This window comes from Zootermopsis nevadensis, unplaced genomic scaffold (genome assembly GCF_977971745.1).
Source record: "Zootermopsis nevadensis isolate Lab colony 2312 unplaced genomic scaffold, Znev_1.0 Znev_ptg000002l, whole genome shotgun sequence".
Classification (NCBI taxonomy): domain Eukaryota; kingdom Metazoa; phylum Arthropoda; class Insecta; order Blattodea; family Termopsidae; genus Zootermopsis; species Zootermopsis nevadensis.
The window spans coordinates 10,422,981-10,444,856 of record NW_028259134.1 but is presented as its reverse complement, the minus strand read 5'-3'; the positions used below and the strand labels follow the sequence as shown (position 1 = coordinate 10,444,856).

The window sequence follows — 21,876 nt, the reverse complement described above, 5'->3', positions numbered from 1 at the left end:
GGTTTTCTTGTATTTGTCATCATGATGCATTCAGTTATTGTGGAAATGAGACCTCGTCTTCAAGTATGCAATGTTTTTATTGTTGCAAAGGAATGCCTAGATCAAAAAGAATCTGTCAAAATTAATATTAAGACTTCAGGAGTGGAAGTGAAATGGTTGTCTGGAACTTGTGAAATGGTACAGGTGATAAATCTGCATGACTATAAATTGAAGCCCCTTAGTTTGTCAACATTGCAAGTTCAGAAGAATTCAGTTTCTTTTCGCATTCACACTGAGCCTGTAGTTAATATTTTGGGATCATTTGCTAGTGAAATCTTACTATTTGACCAAAGTTCAAGCATGACTGAAAGTCGTAGTACTGAAAAATTAACTCCATACATTTGTACTGACAGACCATGTCAGTTGGCATGTAAATGTTGTGGGGAGGTTATGTCAAAACAAGATATCTTATTTACGAGAGTTCTTCCTCTGCCATCTTCAGTGTCAGTGGAGGTTAATGATTGGTTTTGTCATCAACATTCAGATTCCTCTAACATGCAACACTCAATACTTGCACCAAAGGAAACTGATTGCTTTTATGATATATGTCTTATATTATTAAGTGCATCATTATTGAATACTAGAAATGGACAAGTTGTGAGATGTAAACGGTGCATGGCTTGGTTAGGTACATGTGTGAGTTCGTCAGCAGTTAAGTTATGGAACTGCACAATCTCGTATGAAGGGAAAATTAATTCATCTGCTCTTGAAGATTTCATGCATACAGTTAAAGAAGCATTTAAGAACTCATTTGGTATGATGTGTCGACTTGTTTTAGAGACAAGGTTTTCAGAAAAAGACTCTCAATATCTTTTGCTTTGGGCCATGGATAAAAATCTTGACTTACTTGTGAGTATAAATGAAGATGACTTTTCATGTGTGAAAGATGGTGTTGGGAAAGTAATCGTGGAGTGTAAACTAAAAGTAAAGAAAACTATGAAGCTCTTATACATGTATCACAAAGATTGTGATAGTGTGGTTAAAACATGGCAAAATGATTATAATGTTCAGTGTATTGAAATAGCAAAACAGATGTTCACTGAAGGACTTGAATACCTTGTGAGAGGAACACAGTTCATACCTGCACCATATAAATTAACAAACAGCTTCTTTGTTACATATTTAGGATTATGACATAAGATTTATAAAACTGTGGCCCATGTTCAGGCATGAGACTTGATAATAACTGTTAGTAAGATTCTATTGAAGAAGGTTAATGGGTACAACTGTTTGGTTAGTTGGTTGAATTGAATGCAGTAGATTCACACACACACATGTTAGAGAATACATATGTCTTGTTTACCATCTTTCCTTGATGTGAAGGTTATACCTTACCTCTCAGCCAGGCAGGCATTCAACTCTGGTTGTTGTTGGTAGGCAACAGTTGTATCTGTTTGCAGGGATGACCTCTTTCATGGGCATTTACAAGTGGATGAGATTCATGAATCATGAGGAAATAAGTTGGAGAATACAGCAAGCATAACTTGTTACATGCACTATTGGAATGAGGTAGTTTCAGGGGATGGGAATGTTCTCTGATACTCTGATATAAATCTCTCATATTCAGTATTCATCAGTAACGCTGTGTCAGTTAGTGGTAAGCAAAGCACAAAATTCTGTACTTCATCTGGTGATCATAACACTCTTAAATGGTCTTGTACTGAAACAACAGAAATTAATCCTTGCGTGTTTACACTAGGTTACACTCTTCTCTTCTGAAGTGATTAACACAGTAATTACTTTTCATACTGATCTGCTCATATTTATTTTTATTCCACCTTTTTTAAAAAAGAATGGGTACCTGTTGTATTGAATAAAACTGATATGATTAAAACAAAACAAGGCATTGTGATGTTAAGCAATGCATGACAGATTTTTCTTTGGACTAAGGAACCAGACAATTTCTAGCCCTCAGGGATCCATATATCAATGGTTAACAAAAATAATAGACAGGGATATGAAGCATGCACATTTTTGTCATACAGAATGCCTTTCTGGGCCATGCACATGCCTTGTAATTTTGGAAGCAGAGCACCACTGGTCTGTGTCATTTGCAGGATTGAATTCCATGTATTACATGGTGGAGTTAGATTTGGAGATGAAATTTAATATGCACATCTATTAACTCATCAGAGTTATAAAATAAAACAAACCATTAATTCCTCTGATGTGTGTTGTGAACAGAAGAGTAACAGCTTGAACGTGGTGTAGCAGAATATGGTTTTGTAATTAATTAGAACTAATTAACTCCATGGATCAGAGTCCTTGAGAAGCTAATAATCACTTAGCTAATGAAGAAATTCCCTGGCTTTTATGGAATCTGAAGGTTCATTACATAAATAATTTGAATCTTTCAGAGTGACTAGATTCATTTGGCCCATCATTTGTGTCAAGTGATCAAAAGACACTAGTATTTAGGAACCATCATCATTCCAATCATTAGGGATCTTATGTGACTGGATACCTCAAACATAGATGGTTCCTGTGTACATAACAGCATTATATATAACAACAAAATAGGATACAAGGAATGTTATTGAAAGACAGTTCTATTTAAAATGTTTTTTGCCTGTATCAGAAGTTGGCATACCACAAATGTATGGCCTGATGACACATGCCACAAAACATCCAGTTTGTTGTTAGTAACAACAATTAATTTGTTGAGTAAATGGTTATAATAAATAATATAATACGAATATGAAGTTTCTTATACATCTTCCTCCTGCTGTCTCTTCTCCCTTTGGCTCAGATGCGCTTCTCAGCCCTGTCTTCAGACATTCTCAGTCTACTAGGATTTGGGGATTTCAGAGTGATGTGAGTTTAGATTATTGTCTTCAGAGTTGTTTTGGTTGTATATTTTTTTTAGGAACAAACTACTGCATTGATCTTCAGTGTTGAGGTTGGGAGCTTTTCTAAGTCTTTTCTGTGGGGAGGGGAGGGGGAAGCTTGGTGGGTGGTGGATTATGCCATGTACTCTTGATGTACACCAATTAGAAGGAACACACTACCTCAATTTGTAGGTTTGAGGTGAGATTCCGTGTTTAAACCTGTATAGCCTATTATCATCTCAATCATCACTAAAGCCCTGAAGGTGGAGGCAGGCAGCATGTTTGTGTGCAAAGTGACACCAAAACTCTTGGAAAACAAAAGATTAAGGATTTCCAGAATATATTCTGATTTTATTTGTGAATGCAATTTTGATTTGCTGCTGACATTTGTGCTTCAGCACTCAATGAATGTTAGAAGACTTATATGTATGATCTTGTTTACATTTCATGGAATTGTGGATTACAAATTATTTACTATTTTGCCAAGCTTTTTTCCCTCGGAGGATATACGCCGAAGCAACATGATATGCGATAATGCCGCTTATAGAAGTAGCATGCATTATACTGGAATAAAAAAGAGAACGCGTTTGAAACTGTCGGTGATTGACGTCTGATAGGTGTTAAAAAGCCATATCGCCGAAGCTAATGAAGGGGGTGTTTCTTCTGGCTTATTGCATCAAGCAATGAACCATCTTCTGTGTATCGCATTTAGTACTGAAGAACGAAATATTAATTTCGTTCAAATTACAGAATATGCTGTATTTTTTTCATTGGCCAACTTTTTACAGAATAGAATTTAATTGCTTGGTGTGACAGTACATGTGATATTACGTATCATCGCTTGTTGATAACTGTTAATGTAGGATCCTGCCTTAACACCGCGAAAGTATTTTATCTGTGTGTACTAGAGACCCTATAAGATGGCAGCACAGTCTGTCGTTTCTGACCAATAGCATTAAGTTTGTTATCTTCATGTTGCAATCTGTGGACCAAAGTAACATGGCTTCCTCAAGAAAGAAGCTGGATGAAAAGCACCTTAGGATTCTACGTGAATTGGTATCGTTACCTTCAAATAAACAATGCTTTGACTGTCACCAGCGGGGCCCAACATATATTAATATGACTATAGGTTCTTTCGTCTGTACTTCATGTTCCGGTATGCTGTAAGTATAATACAAAAAGTTACACTGAATTATATATACGTAAATAATTTGGGGGAAGGGGGGGAACAAAAATACCCAAAATTGATACTAAGAAAATCATAGACCGTGAATATTTTACTAGCATTACTTGATGCAGAAAGTAATATCTAAATTGTATTTCTGAAATTCGTGTTTACTTTAAAACACGAATTGACATTGAATGAAATGTGTAATTTCTAAATGTAAAGTGCAAGGCATTGGAAGTTCTGGTATATTTGCATCAGAGGGTGCATGATTTTACCATTCATTCGTTACGATGGTGTTGATAATGCAATAGGTCAGTAAGTCATTTGTGTCATGTGAAGGAAAGTGTGTTTTAAGCACCATATGATTTGTTTTTGTGACAGGTTTGTGAATGAAAATTACCAGTTATATAACTTTACAGTAAGGTGACTATGTACCTTCGCAAGGTTGGATTTAATTCTAACCCCAAATACAGTTTGAGCCTGTGTGCTTTTTGTTTATATGAGATGTCTGAAATTGATGCTAATTTTGTTTCAGGCGTGGTTTAACACCTCCACACAGAGTGAAGTCTATATCCATGGCTAGTTTCAGTCCAGAAGAAGTTGAATTAATAAAATCTCGAGGAAATGATGTATGTAGCCCTCATCTTATTGTTTCCTAAGATTGTGACACAACGTTAAATGTTAGTGCTTTAGCATAGAGGGAGTCATAAAATAAAATCAAGTTGATATAGCATCATAACGGATTTTGTATTGAAGTAGATATCTCAGGTACAAACCATCAATAGCAGAAGTTAACTTACATCAGACTCACTATATTTTATCTTGACATGTCAGCTGTATCATACAGAATAAAATCGAAAATAAAAGTACAGAATGGCAGACATGGTGATATAACTTTAGCATGTTCTGTGGGTAACCTACCAGTGAATCATTCTGTATGCAGAGTGACTTGCTGGTGAGTCTTTGTTTTGGGTTTGGTGTTTGTTTTTAATGAAACCTCACTGAAAGAAAAGGTTGAGGGTTTGAGATCTGGTGACCTCAGTGGCCAGTAAAGTAGGTTGATATGTTGCTGATTTGTCATATTTTTCTGTGCCAGTTCTTAGTTGACTGATGCTGTGCTGTAGTAGTGTTGTGAAAGTTGTGTGGAAAGTTCATTTTTGTTTGCATAGTCTGGAACAACAGATGGAAACTAAGAATAATTTATGCTAAGCATTTGTTACTGAAAATAAGAATTTGCTAAAAAGAAGCCTTCATCATAGCCTTGGAAGTAGCAGAATTTACATCATTGTTGCTGGATAGGCAGAAGCCAGGACATTTTATAGGGTGTTTACCACAAATAATAATCTTTGAATTATTTCATGCTGGAATTAGAGATATAAAACTTATTAATTAGAGAAATTTGATGAAATAATTTCATTATTAGTAGTAGTGCAATACCTCAGAGAGATTATTAAAACATGTTAACACATTGCAGACTCTCCATAATTTAAGTTTTAAGAATGACAGTTTGTTATAAAATGTATAATTTGTATTGGCTGTTCTATTTTTAGTTCTGTGATAAAAGAGCTAATATATTTTATTTTAAGATATTGTAATAGGTTCAGCGAGTTTAATGCTTGAAGACAAATGTTATCACTATCATCACCCTGGCCAGCAGCCAGCTAGTCGGCTTTGGCTTTCAAAGGGCTGTTATTATTATTATCATCATTATCATCATCACTGTTCCATCACATCATCATCCTCTTACTTGTATTTGTCCTGCTGAAGAGGGTTGCAATTTATTTAGACATTTTATACAACTTTTAAATGAAATGTGTAATTGTATGTTTCTAATAATTTAGTATTGCAGACAAATTTGGTTGGGGTTGTATGATGCCAATGATGCACATGACACTAAAGATGAGCAACAGATAAAAGACTTCATGATAGCAAAGTATGAAAAGAAGAGGTAAGTATGTTTTGATAGATTCTTGGATTATATATTTACATTTTTTCAGTTGCATAAGTTATGTGGCACTGAATAGTAGTATGACTGCAAAAGATGGATTGAAAAAGTTTTGTCCTATCACTTGTCTTGGAAGGACTGAAAGAAAGACAAATTAACTGTCAGGATAGTTGTTCTTGTGGCCAAGATTTAAACCTGGCAGCTCTTAGATATGAAGTACAAATATTAAACCTCAGTTATATTTTTCTCTGAAAATTTATGCATAGAAATGTATTCAAGAAATGTAATATTTAAAGAGCATCTGGCATCAAATTGGGCCAGTTGTTTTGTTGAATGGATCGCTTGTCAACATGTCATTGTATATCCTTTGGTTTAAGGTGGAGGAGGTGCTTTTGGTATAAAAGTTAATGCAGTATATTAAATAAATGAACAAATATTTTTGAACAATCAAAGAGAGGATATCTGGCTTGGGGGTTGGACATGGGCTATCAGTCATTAACTGTAAAAAACTTGTGTGGTATGAAATTTATGACAGTGCCTCAAAACTAGACAGGTTTCTTGGAGCAATGGAATTTAAGAAAACGTAAATTTGAAGTTGAACCCCTATATGCCTGATTGGAAAATTAATTTGTTTGGTTTAGTGTCTGTTGTCTCAGTGTGGATGATTTTCAGGTTGAATGTTGTAGAATAAACTGCAATGATGGCAAGAAAAGATTGTAGTAGTTATGATTAATTGTAGAGATATGCAAGAAGTGCATTGTGATTGTATTGTGTGAAAACAGTAATTACAACTTTTCTTTAATGTTTTTCTCTCCGCATTGAAGCATAATTTAAGTGTATTGATTTTTTTAAGTTTCTCCTATTGTTTTATCATGTACTTAATGTGCTGTGCCAAATTACTTCACTGTTTGAACACTTGAACCATTTGTGGGAATCTTTACATGTGGTGTATATAATTGCCTAAGGTCACAGCAGAAGTTTTTGGTTAGGTATATAGTTGCCTTTCCCAAATTGCAATTGAACGCTTGAACATTCGCACAAAATACTGCCATTATGTATTTAATTACATTGCTATCATTAGTATTACCTATTGCTGTGATTTATTGCAGGTACTATATGGAGCCATCAGTCGTTAAGAACGATGGTTCTGCTGGGTTTTCACCATCAGGAACTCAAACCAACTCCCATACTGGCACACCTACACATGTTGCTTCTGTTACTACTAGTACTGCTGTTACTACTCCAACTTCAGATATTAAGCCCTTGTCCAGTCTGCTTGGCTCACAAGTAAAGCCTCTCAACCTGAATGTGCAGGTAAGTTCTTGTCAAGATCAGCTGCTTCTTTGACTGAATTTAGTATGTTTGTTATATTACCTTTAAATGTATTACCACATGGATCTTGGTTTTTGTTTTAACACCGTATAGTCTTATAGATATTCATTGACATTTCAGAGGAACCTTCAACTGTAGGGTAGAAGATGGAAGTAAGTATGTTCTTCCAAAATGTTGGTTACCTCCTACAAGACTACATAGCAGCACAATACAGCAGACCATGATCCACACTTTCACCATCCTGAAAACCTCATATCTCACCACACACATGAGCTTGTTGTCATGGAATTTATACCTTTTAACTTCATGCTTACATAAATTTGTTTTGACATATAAAATACATTTCAATAAATTGTGGGTTTTGTATGTGATTCAAACTTGTGGCATGACTAAGCTATGGGCAATAATTAATATAGTGTCTTGACTATGGACTGGGTGACTGGGGTTTAATCTCTGGCAGGGACAAAGTATTTTTCTTCTAGCCTTTGTGTCCAAACCTGTTCTGGGCCCACCCAGCCTCCTATCCAGTAAATACTGTAGATTCCTTTCCTGGGGATAAAGCACAGCCAGAGCATGATGCTGATTACTCACCTCCCCCCACCCCATTGCCTACATGGCATGTAGCAGGACAGCTTTACATTTTGCTGCTGTATTTTCGTGACTTTTATATTACTCTGTGAAAGCTAAGAATGTCTGCCACTATTTTTAATGTAATAAATGTATTGGCCCTTTCCATTTCTATCTTTCAGCTAATTTAAAATGATCTACCTTTTATGTAAAATATGTAAGTAATTCTGTTAGGAACTGACTTTCAAATGGTAACATACACATTTTTTTTGCCGTACAAAAATGTATTCTAGGTGACAAATGAATAGTCTTGTTTTTATTTATTGTTTTCTGTTTTTGAGTGTTTTAGCCATGTGAAGTGTAGTTGGTATCTTGTATGGAATTCTAAAAGTATATAGTAAGCTGTGAGTGAATTAACCATCTTTTGCTTCATGAGCCTGTTTAGTATAGGCTTCCAATACCATATTTCATTAAAAACCATTGACTAGTTTTGAAGATGAAACGTGTAGATGAATGAATGTACAGATACATACTTCTTGCATAAATGCATTCATTTTATATATAAAAGTTCATGAAGGTCATTACATGTGTGCTCGTTTCATTTGGGAGAATTACCCTACCTGTATCATGAATGTGTTAATTGTTTTACCATGTTTACTCAAATGGAAGATTGCTTAAGTCAGAAACTTGAAGATAAAAAATAAAATAGTGACTTAATTAAAAAGGAATAATAATCTTGTACATTTGCTACAATTATAATTGGGTTCAGTTCATCCTATGCTAAACCAGTTCTTTGAGTGTGCTGATCTTTTCAGTGGATTATGTTTTTTTTTCTTATTGAAAACTTTCGATTTATTTATTTGTTTGTTTTAAAGTGACCTATCAGGAAAGACCCTGATACATCACAGCAGCCACAACAATTTTACATTTATTGTTTTATTGGTTTACTGCTATTAGCATGTTTATACTGATTTCTTATGAAAGCTGTATGCAGACTTATTACCATGTCTTACCCCTGAAATGTTTGTATAACTTTTAAGGTCTGTAATTTTTAAATAAGCCTGTAATTCAGTTAGAGATCATGTTTCTTGTTATTGAAGATGAAGACATTAAGTGCTCAGTGTTTCTTGGAATTGTGTGATTTCATATCAGTGTCATACAGTGCACCTCTAGAACAGTTCAGAAGAATTGTTTATTTATTATCATTTAGTGAATCAGGAAATATGGCCTTTGTATTCATGAAATCTGCCATGTTCAATAATTTTTGTGGTCATGTAAGTATATTTTTTTCTTCTTTTGCAGACTTCAGTCACAAATTCAAGTGAAAACATGTTTACACCTGACCGGCTCTCAAATGAATTCCTGGCAGATTTTGGATCACCAGATCCTTTTAATTCTTCTACTCAATCAACATCTCTAGCCTCACAACCTTCATTTGCCAACTTTGAAAACAACCCCATCTTTAATTCATCTAGTAAGTATTATTCATCGTGCATACAGTTTTAGTAGGATTTGAGATTTTCATGGCAGTGAGTATGAAAATGGATGTCTTCTGGTTGTCACTCCATGTAGTCTGGTAAACTTCTGCCAGACTAAACAGCACAACAACGTAGAAGACAGCGATCTGCATATAATTTTGTTGACACAGTGTCCTGCATTTGCAAATTTTATGAAAGACAGGACAGATAGTATCTTTTTGTTAGTGCTTATGTATGTAGTGATGTTACTTTGTAATGCGTTGGCAGACTATTCGACAAATAATTTCCACAGTACATAGCATAGTTACGAGGTGCGATCGGAAAGTTTCCAGACTGTGTCAATAGAGGGCGAACCGGATGTAGTACAAGCTTCTGCCGCTAGGGGGTGCGGCCTACATTCATAGTGAATTAGTGTGCCAGCCTGCATCATCGAATTAGCATTTGTTTCTTAGTTACGGGTGTTTTGGTAGTGCATTACACTGACCCTCCTGCGATTTCGGAATGGCGGATTTTCATGAACAAAGAGTGTGCATCAAATTTTGCCAAAGACTCGCCAAAACGGCTACGGAAACCTATGAAATGCTAAAGCAAGCATTTGGGGAGTCCGCAATGGGTCGTGCACAAACTATTGTGTGGCATTCACGTTTTAAAAATGGCCGAACCTCTGTCGATGATGACGAGCGTTCTGGACGACCATCTTCGAGCACAACGCCCGAAAATGTTACGAAGATTTGGCAGGCCATTCACGAAGATCCACGTCGTACCATCAACGACTTGTGCGACATTGTTGGGATAGGCTATGGGACCTGTCAGCTGATTCTAAAGGAAGAACTCCACATGCGACGCATCGCAGCCAAGTTTGTGACAAGGCTCCTGTCTGAGGACCAGAAGCAGAATGGACTTCTCGTTTGTGAGGAGCTCAAAGATCTTGCACGAACCGACCCCAACTTCCTTTCTAAGGTTATCACAGGTGATGAAAGCTGGGTTTATGGGTACGATCCGGAAACGAAGTAGCAATCTTCACAATGGAAGAGCCCATCGTCACCACGACCGAAGAAGGCAAGACAGGTCAAGAGCAATGTGAAGTCAATGCTGATCTGTTTTTTTGACCAGGAGGGGATCGTCCATAGGGAGTTTCTTCCTGCAGGTCAGACGGTCAATGCTGAATTTTACTGTGGGGTCCTGAGGCGGTTGCGTGAAGATGTGAGACGGAAGCGGCCGGCAAAGTGGCGCAACCACAACTGGCTGCTGCATCATGACAACGCGCCAGCGCACACCGCCCTCAAAGTTTGGCAGTTTTTGGCCTCAAACACCATGGCCGTCATCCCGCACCCTCCTTATTCGCCGGATTTAGGTCCATGTAACTTCTTCCTCTTCCCAAAGATGAAAATTCAGCTAAAGGGAAGGAGATTTGAGACGATAGAAGAGATTAAGGCAGAATCGCAGATGGTGCTTGACAGGCTGACAAAGAAAGATTTCCAGGGATGCTTCCAGGCTTGGCAGCGGCGCTGGGATCGTTGTGTTCACTCCCAGGGGAACTACTTTGAGGGTGATGGATGAATTTAATACCTGAGATAAGTGTACGGGTTTTTATAGGCGCAGTCTTGAAACTTTCCGATCGCACCTCGTACAATATTTCGTTTGATAAGTTCATGTGGAATCCTCTGCTGTGCACATTGTGATAAAATTTGTTATTACACATCATTTTATAGCGTTTGTATTTTCATTTAGATATATATATATATATATATTCTATTGTCTAAATCCAACAATGTTGATTCAGCCCCAGGAGAAAAAACAAATTTATGTGTGTGCAAAGTGCTCCAACTGTTATAAAGTAATGAGTTATCAGGATGCATGCCCTTGTGACACTGATACTGTAGAGTACAGTAATCAATTTATATCATTATACTACTACTACTTGGCACTGTAGCTCTTTTGTAGGGCCTCCCCCTATAACATGATAAGATATTTCAGATTTCATGTGGTAGTTTATTTCCTGATGTTTGAATCATAATGGTCTGAATAAAAAACATTGCATTAACTGTCTTGGGTTGAAATCTACAGGATGGGGAATATTTAAGAGCTTCATAATTTGTACTGTTCACCAAATATTATTAGTATGGTCTGATCAGAGGTGAGATGGTTAGGCCATGTAGCACATATAGAGTAGACAAGGAATGCATACAAAACATCAGTTGGGAAGTGTGAGGGGAAGAGATTACTCAGAAGACCAAAACATGGGCAGAAGGATAGTTTTGGTGGGTGTGGGTGCCAGTGGTGGACTGTTGTGAACACAGTAATGAAACTTCAGGCAGGGAATTTCATGACTAGTTCAGTATATTTTTAGCTTCTGAAGAAGGATTCTGTGTAGTGTTTGCTTTGTAGCTCTATCTTGTGCTGAGTTTTAACTTTTTCAGTGAAGACTTGATGTCAAATGACAGTCAGAGGTTTTCTGTTTTCATTGTGTGCGTATGCCCTTTGTATTTATTTACATAATTATAAGACCTCCAAAGTTTTGAACTGCATAATTTGTATGTATGTTTGTGGCTTCTTCATCTTGCTCTTTTTTGGCAGATAGACAATATGGATTGACATTGACATGTGAATTATTTCTAAAAGTTTGTATTGTAACATTTGTTAATGTTTTGTATTTCTCCTTCATTGCAGTGTATAGAGGTGAAAGATTAATCATGTTTAGTTACAGCTTTGTGAAAATCCCATTCATGAAGCAACGTACATTTAAATGCATAGTTCTGGAAGAGTTTATAGAAATTAGATATGGGCTTTTCTGTCAGATACAGTTCTTGTAAAAAATATAATATTATGTAGCTGTTTCCTTTCTTGCTGGCATGGCCTTGTTGCCATATGGGTTGGTGGCTGCTGTTGCATGTTGAGAAGCAAACTGAAATGTGATGTGTTTATGTAGGAAGCTAGACGAACAACAAATATATTATAAACTTTATCATTTTATTACTTTATGTTCATTGTGTCTACATTTCACTTTAAGAGTAAAAGTAAATCATTATTTTTCTATGTAGACATCAGGGTGTTAATATATATAACTAATTATTGTGTTTGATGTGATAGTGTAACAGTTATTCATAACTTAGTAAGATCTTTTTTCTCCTCTTCATACATGATGCACTTTTTCCTGATCTGCAATTATCTTTATTCAATAATTGTTAACATAGTTTTACTGTGAATTGTTAAATGAATAATCTTATTTCTACTGATGAGAATTGTTATGATACACTCATGAACATGTTCAGATGTTTTTTTCTTTATTCCTTCCTGACCTAATGAAACCTGAACATGTTGCTTACAGACAATCATATGTTTGGCATTGTGATGAACAGTGATAATGTTCCGCCCAGATATAACAGCAATCGATGGAGTGAGTTTATTATGTTCTTGATGTATTGTTTCCTTGCACACTTGGTGTGGCATGCTTTCACTTTAAAATAGATCTGCTACTTTGCAATACAAAGTGGAACTTTGTCAGAATGATTCTAATTTTATATTTTTAGTATGTTAAGTGATTAAGTGGTGTATTAATTAATAGCTTAGCATGCTTACCTGCTTATAATAATGCCATTCCTTCTGCTTACTTTTTATGCTTCAGAATACATGTTTCTTATGTTGTACCAGGGCATACAGTATGTTGAAGTAGTAGTAGAAGAATGTAAATGAGTGGCCACCTATCCAACGCTTGCACTGCGACCATTACTTTTCTTGATCTTTTGTGCATTCCTTTTCACTTAATCCACTAGCAGCCCCATACTTCACATGAAATACAGTATTCTACATAGCAGGATCTTGTAATCTCTTCTCAGCTTCTTGGGATGGTTGATACTGTCAGCTCCCAAGGTGGTATACCAGAACTACTGGCTCCCTTCTGAGACAAATAAACTTTCAGATGGAAACTCTGTGTTAGCTGTTTTATTGGGGTCATAATCAAGGTCTACCTGTAGTATGTCCTGAGTCTTGTAGAGTAATCGGGTCCTTAGAAGATTGAACCTCTTTAATTAGGATATTGCCCTCAGACTAGGGCCTCCTTGGACTTGGATAGTACCATGTATCCTGATTACCATAAGCCTCTGGTACTACCTTAGCTCTCCCTGGCTTCTTTAAGCTTCCTCTTCGCATTTCCAGACACTTGATCTGTGCCAGATGAAGTCTTGTCTACGTTGGCTGCATATTGTAAACTGATTAACTAAATGGAGCAGAGTCCTTGAGAAATTTAGTTTAATAATAAATTCTTCTCAGGCTACCAGCCATGTAAGGTGGCTTCCTTGTCCTCAGGGTCAAAACTTATAGTTACTTAATCAAGAAATTGTCTGGCATCATGAAACCTGAAGGTTTATTGCCATGTTCACAAAAGCTGTCAAAGTCTTGGGTTCTGCATAACTTTTTGCAACATGCTGGTTTTTACATTGTTGTGATATTAGACCCCTGCCCAACATCTGGCCTGGAAGACCACCCATTTTAGGCTGTCTACAACTGGTTATTCAATATATTTTTGAGTACCCTCCTTTGCTGGAGGTCATTGTCGTTGTTCGACATTTATTCTGTGGCAACAAGGGATGCATTTTACATTACGTGGCAGGTGAAGTCATACTGTTTTAGAGGTGCTATTAAACTACACTTGTGTTTGTGTACCTACACTTTGAAAGACCAGAATCTGGTTATGTAAACCGGTAAATGTTAAGTTCCTAGAGTGACAGGATACTTTCTCCAACTTGATAACCCATTGTGTTCTGTCTGTCCAAATGACTGTAAAAGTTAGCAAGATATAATTGGTATTTTGGGAATTGTCTCTGCGTATTTGTGTAGTATGTCTCCTGAATATATGAAGCATGCATCAGGTTTGAGTTGCAAAATGTTCATTTACACAGGGTAGATTTACAGTTTTATACAGTTTATGCTTGCATGTAAGATAAGCATGTGACAGAGTGTAGATTTTCTATTTTTTGTAAAGAAATTTAGTTTGTAAATATATAAAATATATGATGAGCCATAAGTCATTTAACCATTGTTGTAACTTCTCACTAATCTACCAGTATATTGCTAACTCGCCAGTATATTATGTGGGCCTACCAATTTACTGAAGATGTGTAAATTCACAGAAGACATTGGATGTAATTTTTCCCTTCTATTTAACACAAATTCTGTCTCATGTTTGTAGATGTATAACAAAGCACTGCCTTGGATATGGTTGCTTTTCATCTTGGGGGATGTTGGGTCTGGTGATCATGGTGGTTTAAATTCTTTGAAGTCACATGGTTACAAAACAACTCTGCCAGCATTGCCATAGTGGAATTCAGAGTGTGTGCAGTTGCACCATCTTGCCACAACCAGCAATCTAATTCAGTTTCATCCCATAGAAGAGTGAAACGCATAGTTAGATCCTGGTAGCTTCCAGCAGCCATAATTTCCCTGAAGAAAAGGGGGCCATCAACCCAGTGACATGAAACTGTACACCACATGCCTGTTTTTTCACTGTGCAGTGTGTGGGGTTATGTTGCTCCATATCCTGCTGTTATGACTATTAAAATGTGCACTTTGGTGGAACCATGCTTCATCTGTAAAGAATATTTGCAATATTTCAAAATAATTTCAAATAAGTTGTCAAAAACACACAAATAGTGTACTTTTTTTTTGTTTGTTCAAGCACCATGTGAATTGGGTACAGCAAAAGTTTCAGACACTTTGTACACCTTTACAGACTTTCATAATTTAAACCATTCTGCTGAGACAGTCATCTAATGAATTTTTTAGGTGTCTGTGTGAAACACAGATGAACATTGTTCAGTGTTTCATCAGTGAGAAGTGGTGGCAGACCATATTCCTCATTGTTGTCCACACTGCCTCTATCATGAAAACAATCAACAAGTTCACAATGTTAATTTATTTTGATTGCACAACTTGGGAAACACATCTTTAAATGGCACTCAGCATGTGACTTTGACATGCAGTAATGTTTGGTAATGAATTTCCTTTGCACTCATGAAAAGTTTATGTTTGTGTTTAGGGTGACCCAACTTCACTGACTGGCCATGCATAGACACATGTACATATTTTGTGTTTGTCTGAAAGAAACCTCTTGTCTTTTGAAGGGATTGTGTCACTTTTGGCTCACCTGTGTAAGGAATTAGAAAGGGCGATAAAAATCCGTAGCACAACTTCCTTCGGAGGGGAAGTAAAGCCAGTGGTCCCATGTCGTATATTTACAGCTTGTAAAAGAACCTTACAAGCATGATATGAGATGTTTCATAAGCAAAACTCAGTGGCCATTTCTCACCCATGTCTCTCCTGATTCTCAGGATTGAGCAGAAATTGTGCAGGGGCAGTGGGCTTGTCACTCACTACTCAAATGCATCCTTCAAGACTAATAAGGACAAGTTGCCATGAGCAATAGGCTCAATTCTTGTAGTAGTTGATGATGGTGATGATGAGTTGGAACATTAAGAAGGGAGGGGCTATGCCAGTGCTTTACTGAGTCATATTTTGATGTTACAAATCTCTGTTTCTATCCTTTAATACTTCATGTATGGCTTTGGGCTTCACTCTATATGCTGATCTTATTTCTGGGTTGTTGACAGAAGTTGCTATGGGACAAGATGCAGTTGTATTTTAGGGATGTTTACAGAAGTCATGCAGCATGTTTATTAACACCTTGTATCCTAATTTAAATGGCTCATTGCACTGGTCTGGCATCCTGTTTTGTTAAAATATGGCTGAGACTACTTTAAAGACCAACAACTCAGAATTGTACCATTGAATGAGAGTCAGTATTAAGACACAAGGTGGAAATGTGAACATTGCAACACCAACTGCAACATTTTTAATATATTTATTTGCAGGTATGCCAACATCAGCAATGCTTTCAACTATGAGCAACTCATTTTCAAGTCCAGCAAGGACAATGAGTGGTTTGCAGCAGTCATCACCATTTTTGAGCACTCACCCTCCAGCCGAAGACCGTTATGCAGCACTCAAGGATTTGGACAGTTTGATGAAGACACAACAGGCTTCTTCAGAACCACAATTCAGTGATTGGTCCACAGGTATGGTTCATGTCCTTGAACGAGTGCTTTGTTTTCTTGTGGTGGAATAGTTAACCCTCCTGCTGACTTGTATTTGGGAGGTTCCAGGTTTAAATATTGACCTGGAGACCAGCTATCCTGACTTGGGGGGGGGGGGGGGGGGGCAGAGACTAGCTGTCCTGACCAAATTTTTTTTATGGTTTCCTCAGTTCCTCCAGGCAAATGCTGGTATAGTACTTTAAATTAGGCCATGACCACTTCTTTCCAAATCCTTTCCAGTTCATTAATACTGCCATCCTCTCATTCTATGCTATACAGTCTGAGCTACTGAAAATGCATTATTAAATAAAGTATAAGTACATAAATATTGATTGTTTTCAGTTGTCTAAATTGTGTTTATGTTGTGTATATTACACTTATTACATGCATATGAGAACTCTGTAATGTTTGGTGCCAGACTTTTATTTTGTGAAAAGATTCCAATTTATGGATAAACTTCTTTTAAATTTATAGAACATATGTGTTACTACCTGAACTATACAAGCATTTCAGATCTTACAGTATGTGTGTGAATATAAACTGAAGTTCTTTTTAACTCTATTCTGTCAGCTTCTGATAATAATTCACAGAGAGAAAGTTGCATCTTCTTTTGGGACAATAAAATAGTTTTGGTGATTGACACCACAGTAATCCCTAACCACACATTCTGTATAGCCTAGAATATAAATGGATAATTGTAATATGTTTGTCTTTAAAATGGGGACTAGGTGAGAGACAATTGAGGGAAAATAAATTTGAGGGTACGGAAGGAATGGACATAGACAACAGGGCCACTTATGGAATGACAGATAAATGGGAAAGGATTTGTTGTACGGTGACTAACCCTCATATGACCTTTACTACTTTAAGACCCTATTAAAAGCACATCTTTTCACCTTCTCATGTTGAGACTAGCTGTCCTGACCAAATTTTTTTTATGGTTTCCTCAGTTCCTCCAGGCAAATGCTGGTATAGTACTTTAAATTAGGCCATGACCACTTCTTTCCAAATCCTTTCCAGTTCATTAATACTGCCATCCTCTCATTCTATGCTATACAGTCTGAGCTACTGAAAATGCATTATTAAATAAAGTATAAGTACATAAATATTGATTGTTTTCAGTTGTCTAAATTGTGTTTATGTTGTGTATATTACACTTATTACATGCATATGAGAACTCTGTAATGTTTGGTGCCAGACTTTTATTTTGTGAAAAGATTCCAATTTATGGATAAACTTCTTTTAAATTTATAGAACATATGTGTTACTACCTGAACTATACAAGCATTTCAGATCTTACAGTATGTGTGTGAATATAAACTGAAGTTCTTTTTAACTCTATTCTGTCAGCTTCTGATAATAATTCACAGAGAGAAAGTTGCATCTTCTTTTGGGACAATAAAATAGTTTTGGTGATTGACACCACAGTAATCCCTAACCACACATTCTGTATAGCCTAGAATATAAATGGATAATTGTAATATGTTTGTCTTTAAAATGGGGACTAGGTGAGAGACAATTGAGGGAAAATAAATTTGAGGGTACGGAAGGAATGGACATAGACAACAGGGCCACTTATGGAATGACAGATAAATGGGAAAGGATTTGTTGTACGGTGACTAACCCTCATATGACCTTTACTACTTTAAGACCCTATTAAAAGCACATCTTTTCACCTTCTCATGTTGTTGTGCAACATGTAAACACTAAATTTAATGCTGGGCAAATTGAAGAGGTAGGTATTGTTCTGGTGGCTGGCATCATATGTTGTCATACAGACTGTTTGAAAGTGTTTGTTTTGACTAATTGAATTCTTTTACTTTATTTGTAATATTTAGTATAGTTCTTTCAGTTTTATCTTCTTAACATTCCAAGCGTAAGAAATTATATTATGCCCCTCAACATTAAGTGTGTTAAATTGAAGAATTGATTTGTCACCTATTTTGGCTATTTTAACATTTTATTGTTTTATTTTAAACAGTTTTGATATATAACTATCCGTACCCTAATTATTTAAGTGCTAGCCATTGCTCTCATTATTCTTCATGTTTCTCAGCTACTTCAACTGCTGCCACGTGGTCTGTTAATGGTCCAACTACATCCCAGGCTGGTTTTCTTAATGTTCATGCTGGAGGATTTTCAGATACTGCAATTGGCAGTACAGTCAACCCATTTACAGGTATGTGAAAAATGTTCATGTGTAATTTAAATGAATGTGACATGAACTTTGTATGTAGAGATTAGCTGTACAAACATTTAATTATTCTTGTGTTCTGTCATTTCTTAGGCACAATTGCTAACTCTTGGGTTTCTTCTGGGTCCAATGGTATACCTAATAGTTCAAATCCACCATCTGGATTTGGTGCAAATCCATTCAGGACAAGACCAGGTCAGCCTGGTTTTGGAATGAATTCTGGTAAGAAAGTTCCCTCACTGCTGTCTGCAGTCCCTCGTTTCACACACTCCGAAAAAGACTGGTCCCTGCTGTACTTCTTCATTATGTTAAATTGTATTTTCCTTAACTTACTAGTAGTGTTCCTTCTACATTTAGTTGTGTAGTGAAACCTCGTCTTTATTCTGACTGGACCTGCCACTATTTGGTATTCAATCAGGATAGAATATATAGTTTCTGTGAAATTTTCACTGTATGATTTGATTTGTAACAGTAAGAATTATTAAATTCATATAGCAGCAAGCTTTTGTTGACTTCCTGCATCATAAGAGCTCAAAAATTCTCTTCTTAGAAGTGTTATTCCCAGCCTTTGTGTTCAAAAGGATTCAGGTTTTATTTGTCTCCTAAGGACATGTTTCAGAGTTAGGCCTAACATCTTAATGCTTTAATAGCTCGTATGATGTATTGCACATATTGGTTCCATTTCTCAGCATCTGTTTATGAATGTGAAATAATATAAAATATAGGATTTGAGATTTTCACAGTGGTCAGTCTGAAGAATGCTGTCTTCTGTGCTATTGCGCCGTGTAGTCGGGTAGATTTCCACCAACGTTTCGGAGATCATACTGCCTCCATCATCAGGGCGATGAAACATTCATCTTCATGTCAACTTCATATACCCAGTCCACTTCGTTTATTGCCATAGGAAATTGTTCCCTGTGTGGTGCCTGAAATAATCATGCTTCTGTCCAGTAGAATGAAATCAATATGAGATCATGATGTCTTGAGGCTTAAAGAATGAGAAACTTTTCTCATGCTGATTCAAGATAATTTGTTGAACTTGATATGAGGCTGATAATTTGAAATTAATATTTTGGAAAACTTTTGGAATGTGTTAACATTTTATATCCAGTGATGCGAACAAGTTCAGGAGGTGGAAATATGTGCTCTTGAAAGTGACTGAATGTGTTGTAAGTGATTGAAGTTCTGATTTTGTGTTTCATGTGTGTGTTTGAAAACTGATGGTGTTTAAGATAATTTTTGCCAAGAATTTGTAAACGTTTTTATTTTTCTTCTTCTTTTCTTAAGGATGTCTAAACGTGGGGTCTCTGTTTAGCCCCATCCCTATTTTTAACTGTGAACATGTGATGCACTGTAACAAGAAATATATGTGCATCTGAACTGATGAAAGAAGTCTTGAATACAGTGTGTAAGTCCCCAAAGAATGAGGGTCATAACTAGAGCCATTAAATTTATGCTCAGATAATTTGTATTTGCACTCTGTGGTATGTTATTTGATCTCTAATATGTGGTTCTTATAGTATTCCATTATATTTGCAGATGCAGGTGCTTTTGGATGGGGCAATGTGGGAGTCAGTGGAATGCCCAATGGACAGGTTCTGAATGGAGGCCTTCCACCATTTCACCCAACTGCAGCAGCTTTCCCAACTAGTCACTCCATGAACTTCTCAACCAAGACATGGCATAATAATGCAGTAGGGAATCCATTTGTGGTGAGTGTAGACCACCTCAGAAAGATACTCCCTTGACCATACACCCTGAAAATTCAGGGCTGCTTTGGATGGTAGTACAATAATTTGCTCATGATTTATTGGTCTGAAATGTATCAGCCATAACAGATTGTACTTACTTTGCCATCTCTTGACAAACATTATGAAACATTTATGAGATTTTTTCAAACACAGTGTATTTGAAGGGTCTTTGTAATCAAGAGGATGCATCTTCTTGTTATTTGTCAGGGTGACAGTAGAAGAAATAGAACTCTAAAATCAGTGCATGTTGATATTCCATGCTTAATAATGAAGTAATGTCAGAGTTAGTCCTGTGTGCTGAATCTGTTGAGAAAACAAACTTTTTGTGTGTTCAAGTGAAAGTGAGAAATTGAGATACTTGTAATTTAGATCATGGAATTTATAGTTTTAGTTCCAGTTATGAAGAAGCTATGCTTCCCCTGTTAAAGGAAAATAAACAGTGGGTGGTTTGAAACATCTCTTCCAAGTCCAAACCAAAAACCTGGATTTTTTCAGCACCAACTCACACAAATATGGATTTTTATAAAAAAAAATTCTTTAAGAAGAACTAGCACAGTTCAACACAGTGACCATTCAAAAGCATGTTAATATGAATAAAGAACTGTCACCACATGTTACACTTAAAAAGTGGACGATTTGCTAATGTAATTAAAATGAATATGTTTTGGGCTGTGTGCACCATAATGTCAAGATATGGCAGAATCTGTGTTGAAGAGCACAGATCAGCTGGTGGAATTTTAATTTTCACCAATTTATAGTGAAACCATGTCATTGGATAAGATTTTCTTTCTTGTCTATGTTACACATGAGTAACTATGAGCAGGCTGAAGGAGACTTTATAAAAGAAACTATTTTGTTGAGCTGATGAATGAATCTTTCAGAATACTCCTTAGACTGGTGCAATACTTCTGCATTGATGAGTCCCTTGTTATATTGAAAGGAATGGTGGCATTGAAGCATAGATATCCTGTCAAAACATTACATGTTTGGAGTGAAACTTTTTGTTATGTGATGTCAAGACAGGATTTGTGCTTGACCTTATTTAATGTAGAGGTGCTGAAACCAGCTTTCAGTTCTGAGATTGGTGTTTCAGGCAGTGTAGTCACTAAATTATTGCAGCTGTATCTCATCTGTGGTCATAAGTTGTTTGTTGATAACTGGTACATGAGCCAAAGTATTGTCAGGCATTGTAGTAGTAAGAAGCTAAATGTGTGTGCTGTGTGTGAGAGTTAAGTAAGTCCCTGTGATGTTTGTGACCTGGGAAGGCACGTGCTGCGCTACTAGCAGACCGAAAAATATGATGCATGTTCAAATTGTATGTAAACTTAATTGGTAACACTTTAAAACACTGGAAGTTATAAAATAGTCAGTAGTCAGTAATAATAAAACGAATGATATTACAGACAGCGGAGCAGTGGGGGAAAAAAAGATGTGAAATATCCTTATATTAAAGACCAGTGTTCTCCACTTAGGAATAGGGGGTTTA

The 21,876-nt window shown here is 36.5% G+C and overlaps 2 protein-coding genes across 4 annotated transcripts in view; both read left to right on the top strand.

Annotated features, from left to right (window-relative positions):
* Positions 1-21: 21 nt before the first annotated feature.
* Positions 22-2,735, top strand: LOC110833666 (E3 ubiquitin-protein ligase E3D). Its single transcript, XM_022071989.2, has one exon. It carries the CDS (start codon positions 22-24, stop codon positions 1,171-1,173), a length of 1,152 nt encoding a protein of 383 aa, XP_021927681.1. The 3' UTR covers positions 1,174-2,735.
* Positions 2,736-3,834: 1,099 nt separating this feature from the next.
* The window catches only part of drongo (Arf GTPase activating protein drongo), a 32,569-nt gene continuing 14,527 nt past the window's right edge, over positions 3,835-21,876 (top strand). Inside the window, exons 1-10 of one of the 3 annotated variants that reach the window (XM_022071985.2) lie at positions 3,835-4,030; positions 4,571-4,664; positions 5,877-5,983; positions 7,090-7,294; positions 9,182-9,353; positions 12,686-12,754; positions 16,224-16,427; positions 18,502-18,624; positions 18,733-18,861; positions 20,179-20,351. In XM_022071985.2, the coding sequence (XP_021927677.1) occupies positions 3,840-4,030; positions 4,571-4,664; positions 5,877-5,983; positions 7,090-7,294; positions 9,182-9,353; positions 12,686-12,754; positions 16,224-16,427; positions 18,502-18,624; positions 18,733-18,861; positions 20,179-20,351 (1,467 nt within the window). In that variant the 5' untranslated portion in view covers positions 3,835-3,839. The remainder of the gene's footprint in view (positions 4,031-4,570; positions 4,665-5,876; positions 5,984-7,089; positions 7,295-9,181; positions 9,354-12,685; positions 12,755-16,223; positions 16,428-18,501; positions 18,625-18,732; positions 18,862-20,178; positions 20,352-21,876) is intronic. The other 2 variants (XM_022071987.2, XM_022071986.2) reach the window with 2 other exon arrangements.

What these genes read in the sequence shown, in the direction of transcription:
- LOC110833666 (XM_022071989.2), top strand. Translation starts at nt 22, where the DNA reads ATGATGCATTCAGTTATTGTGGAAATGAGACCTCGTCTTCAAGTATGC.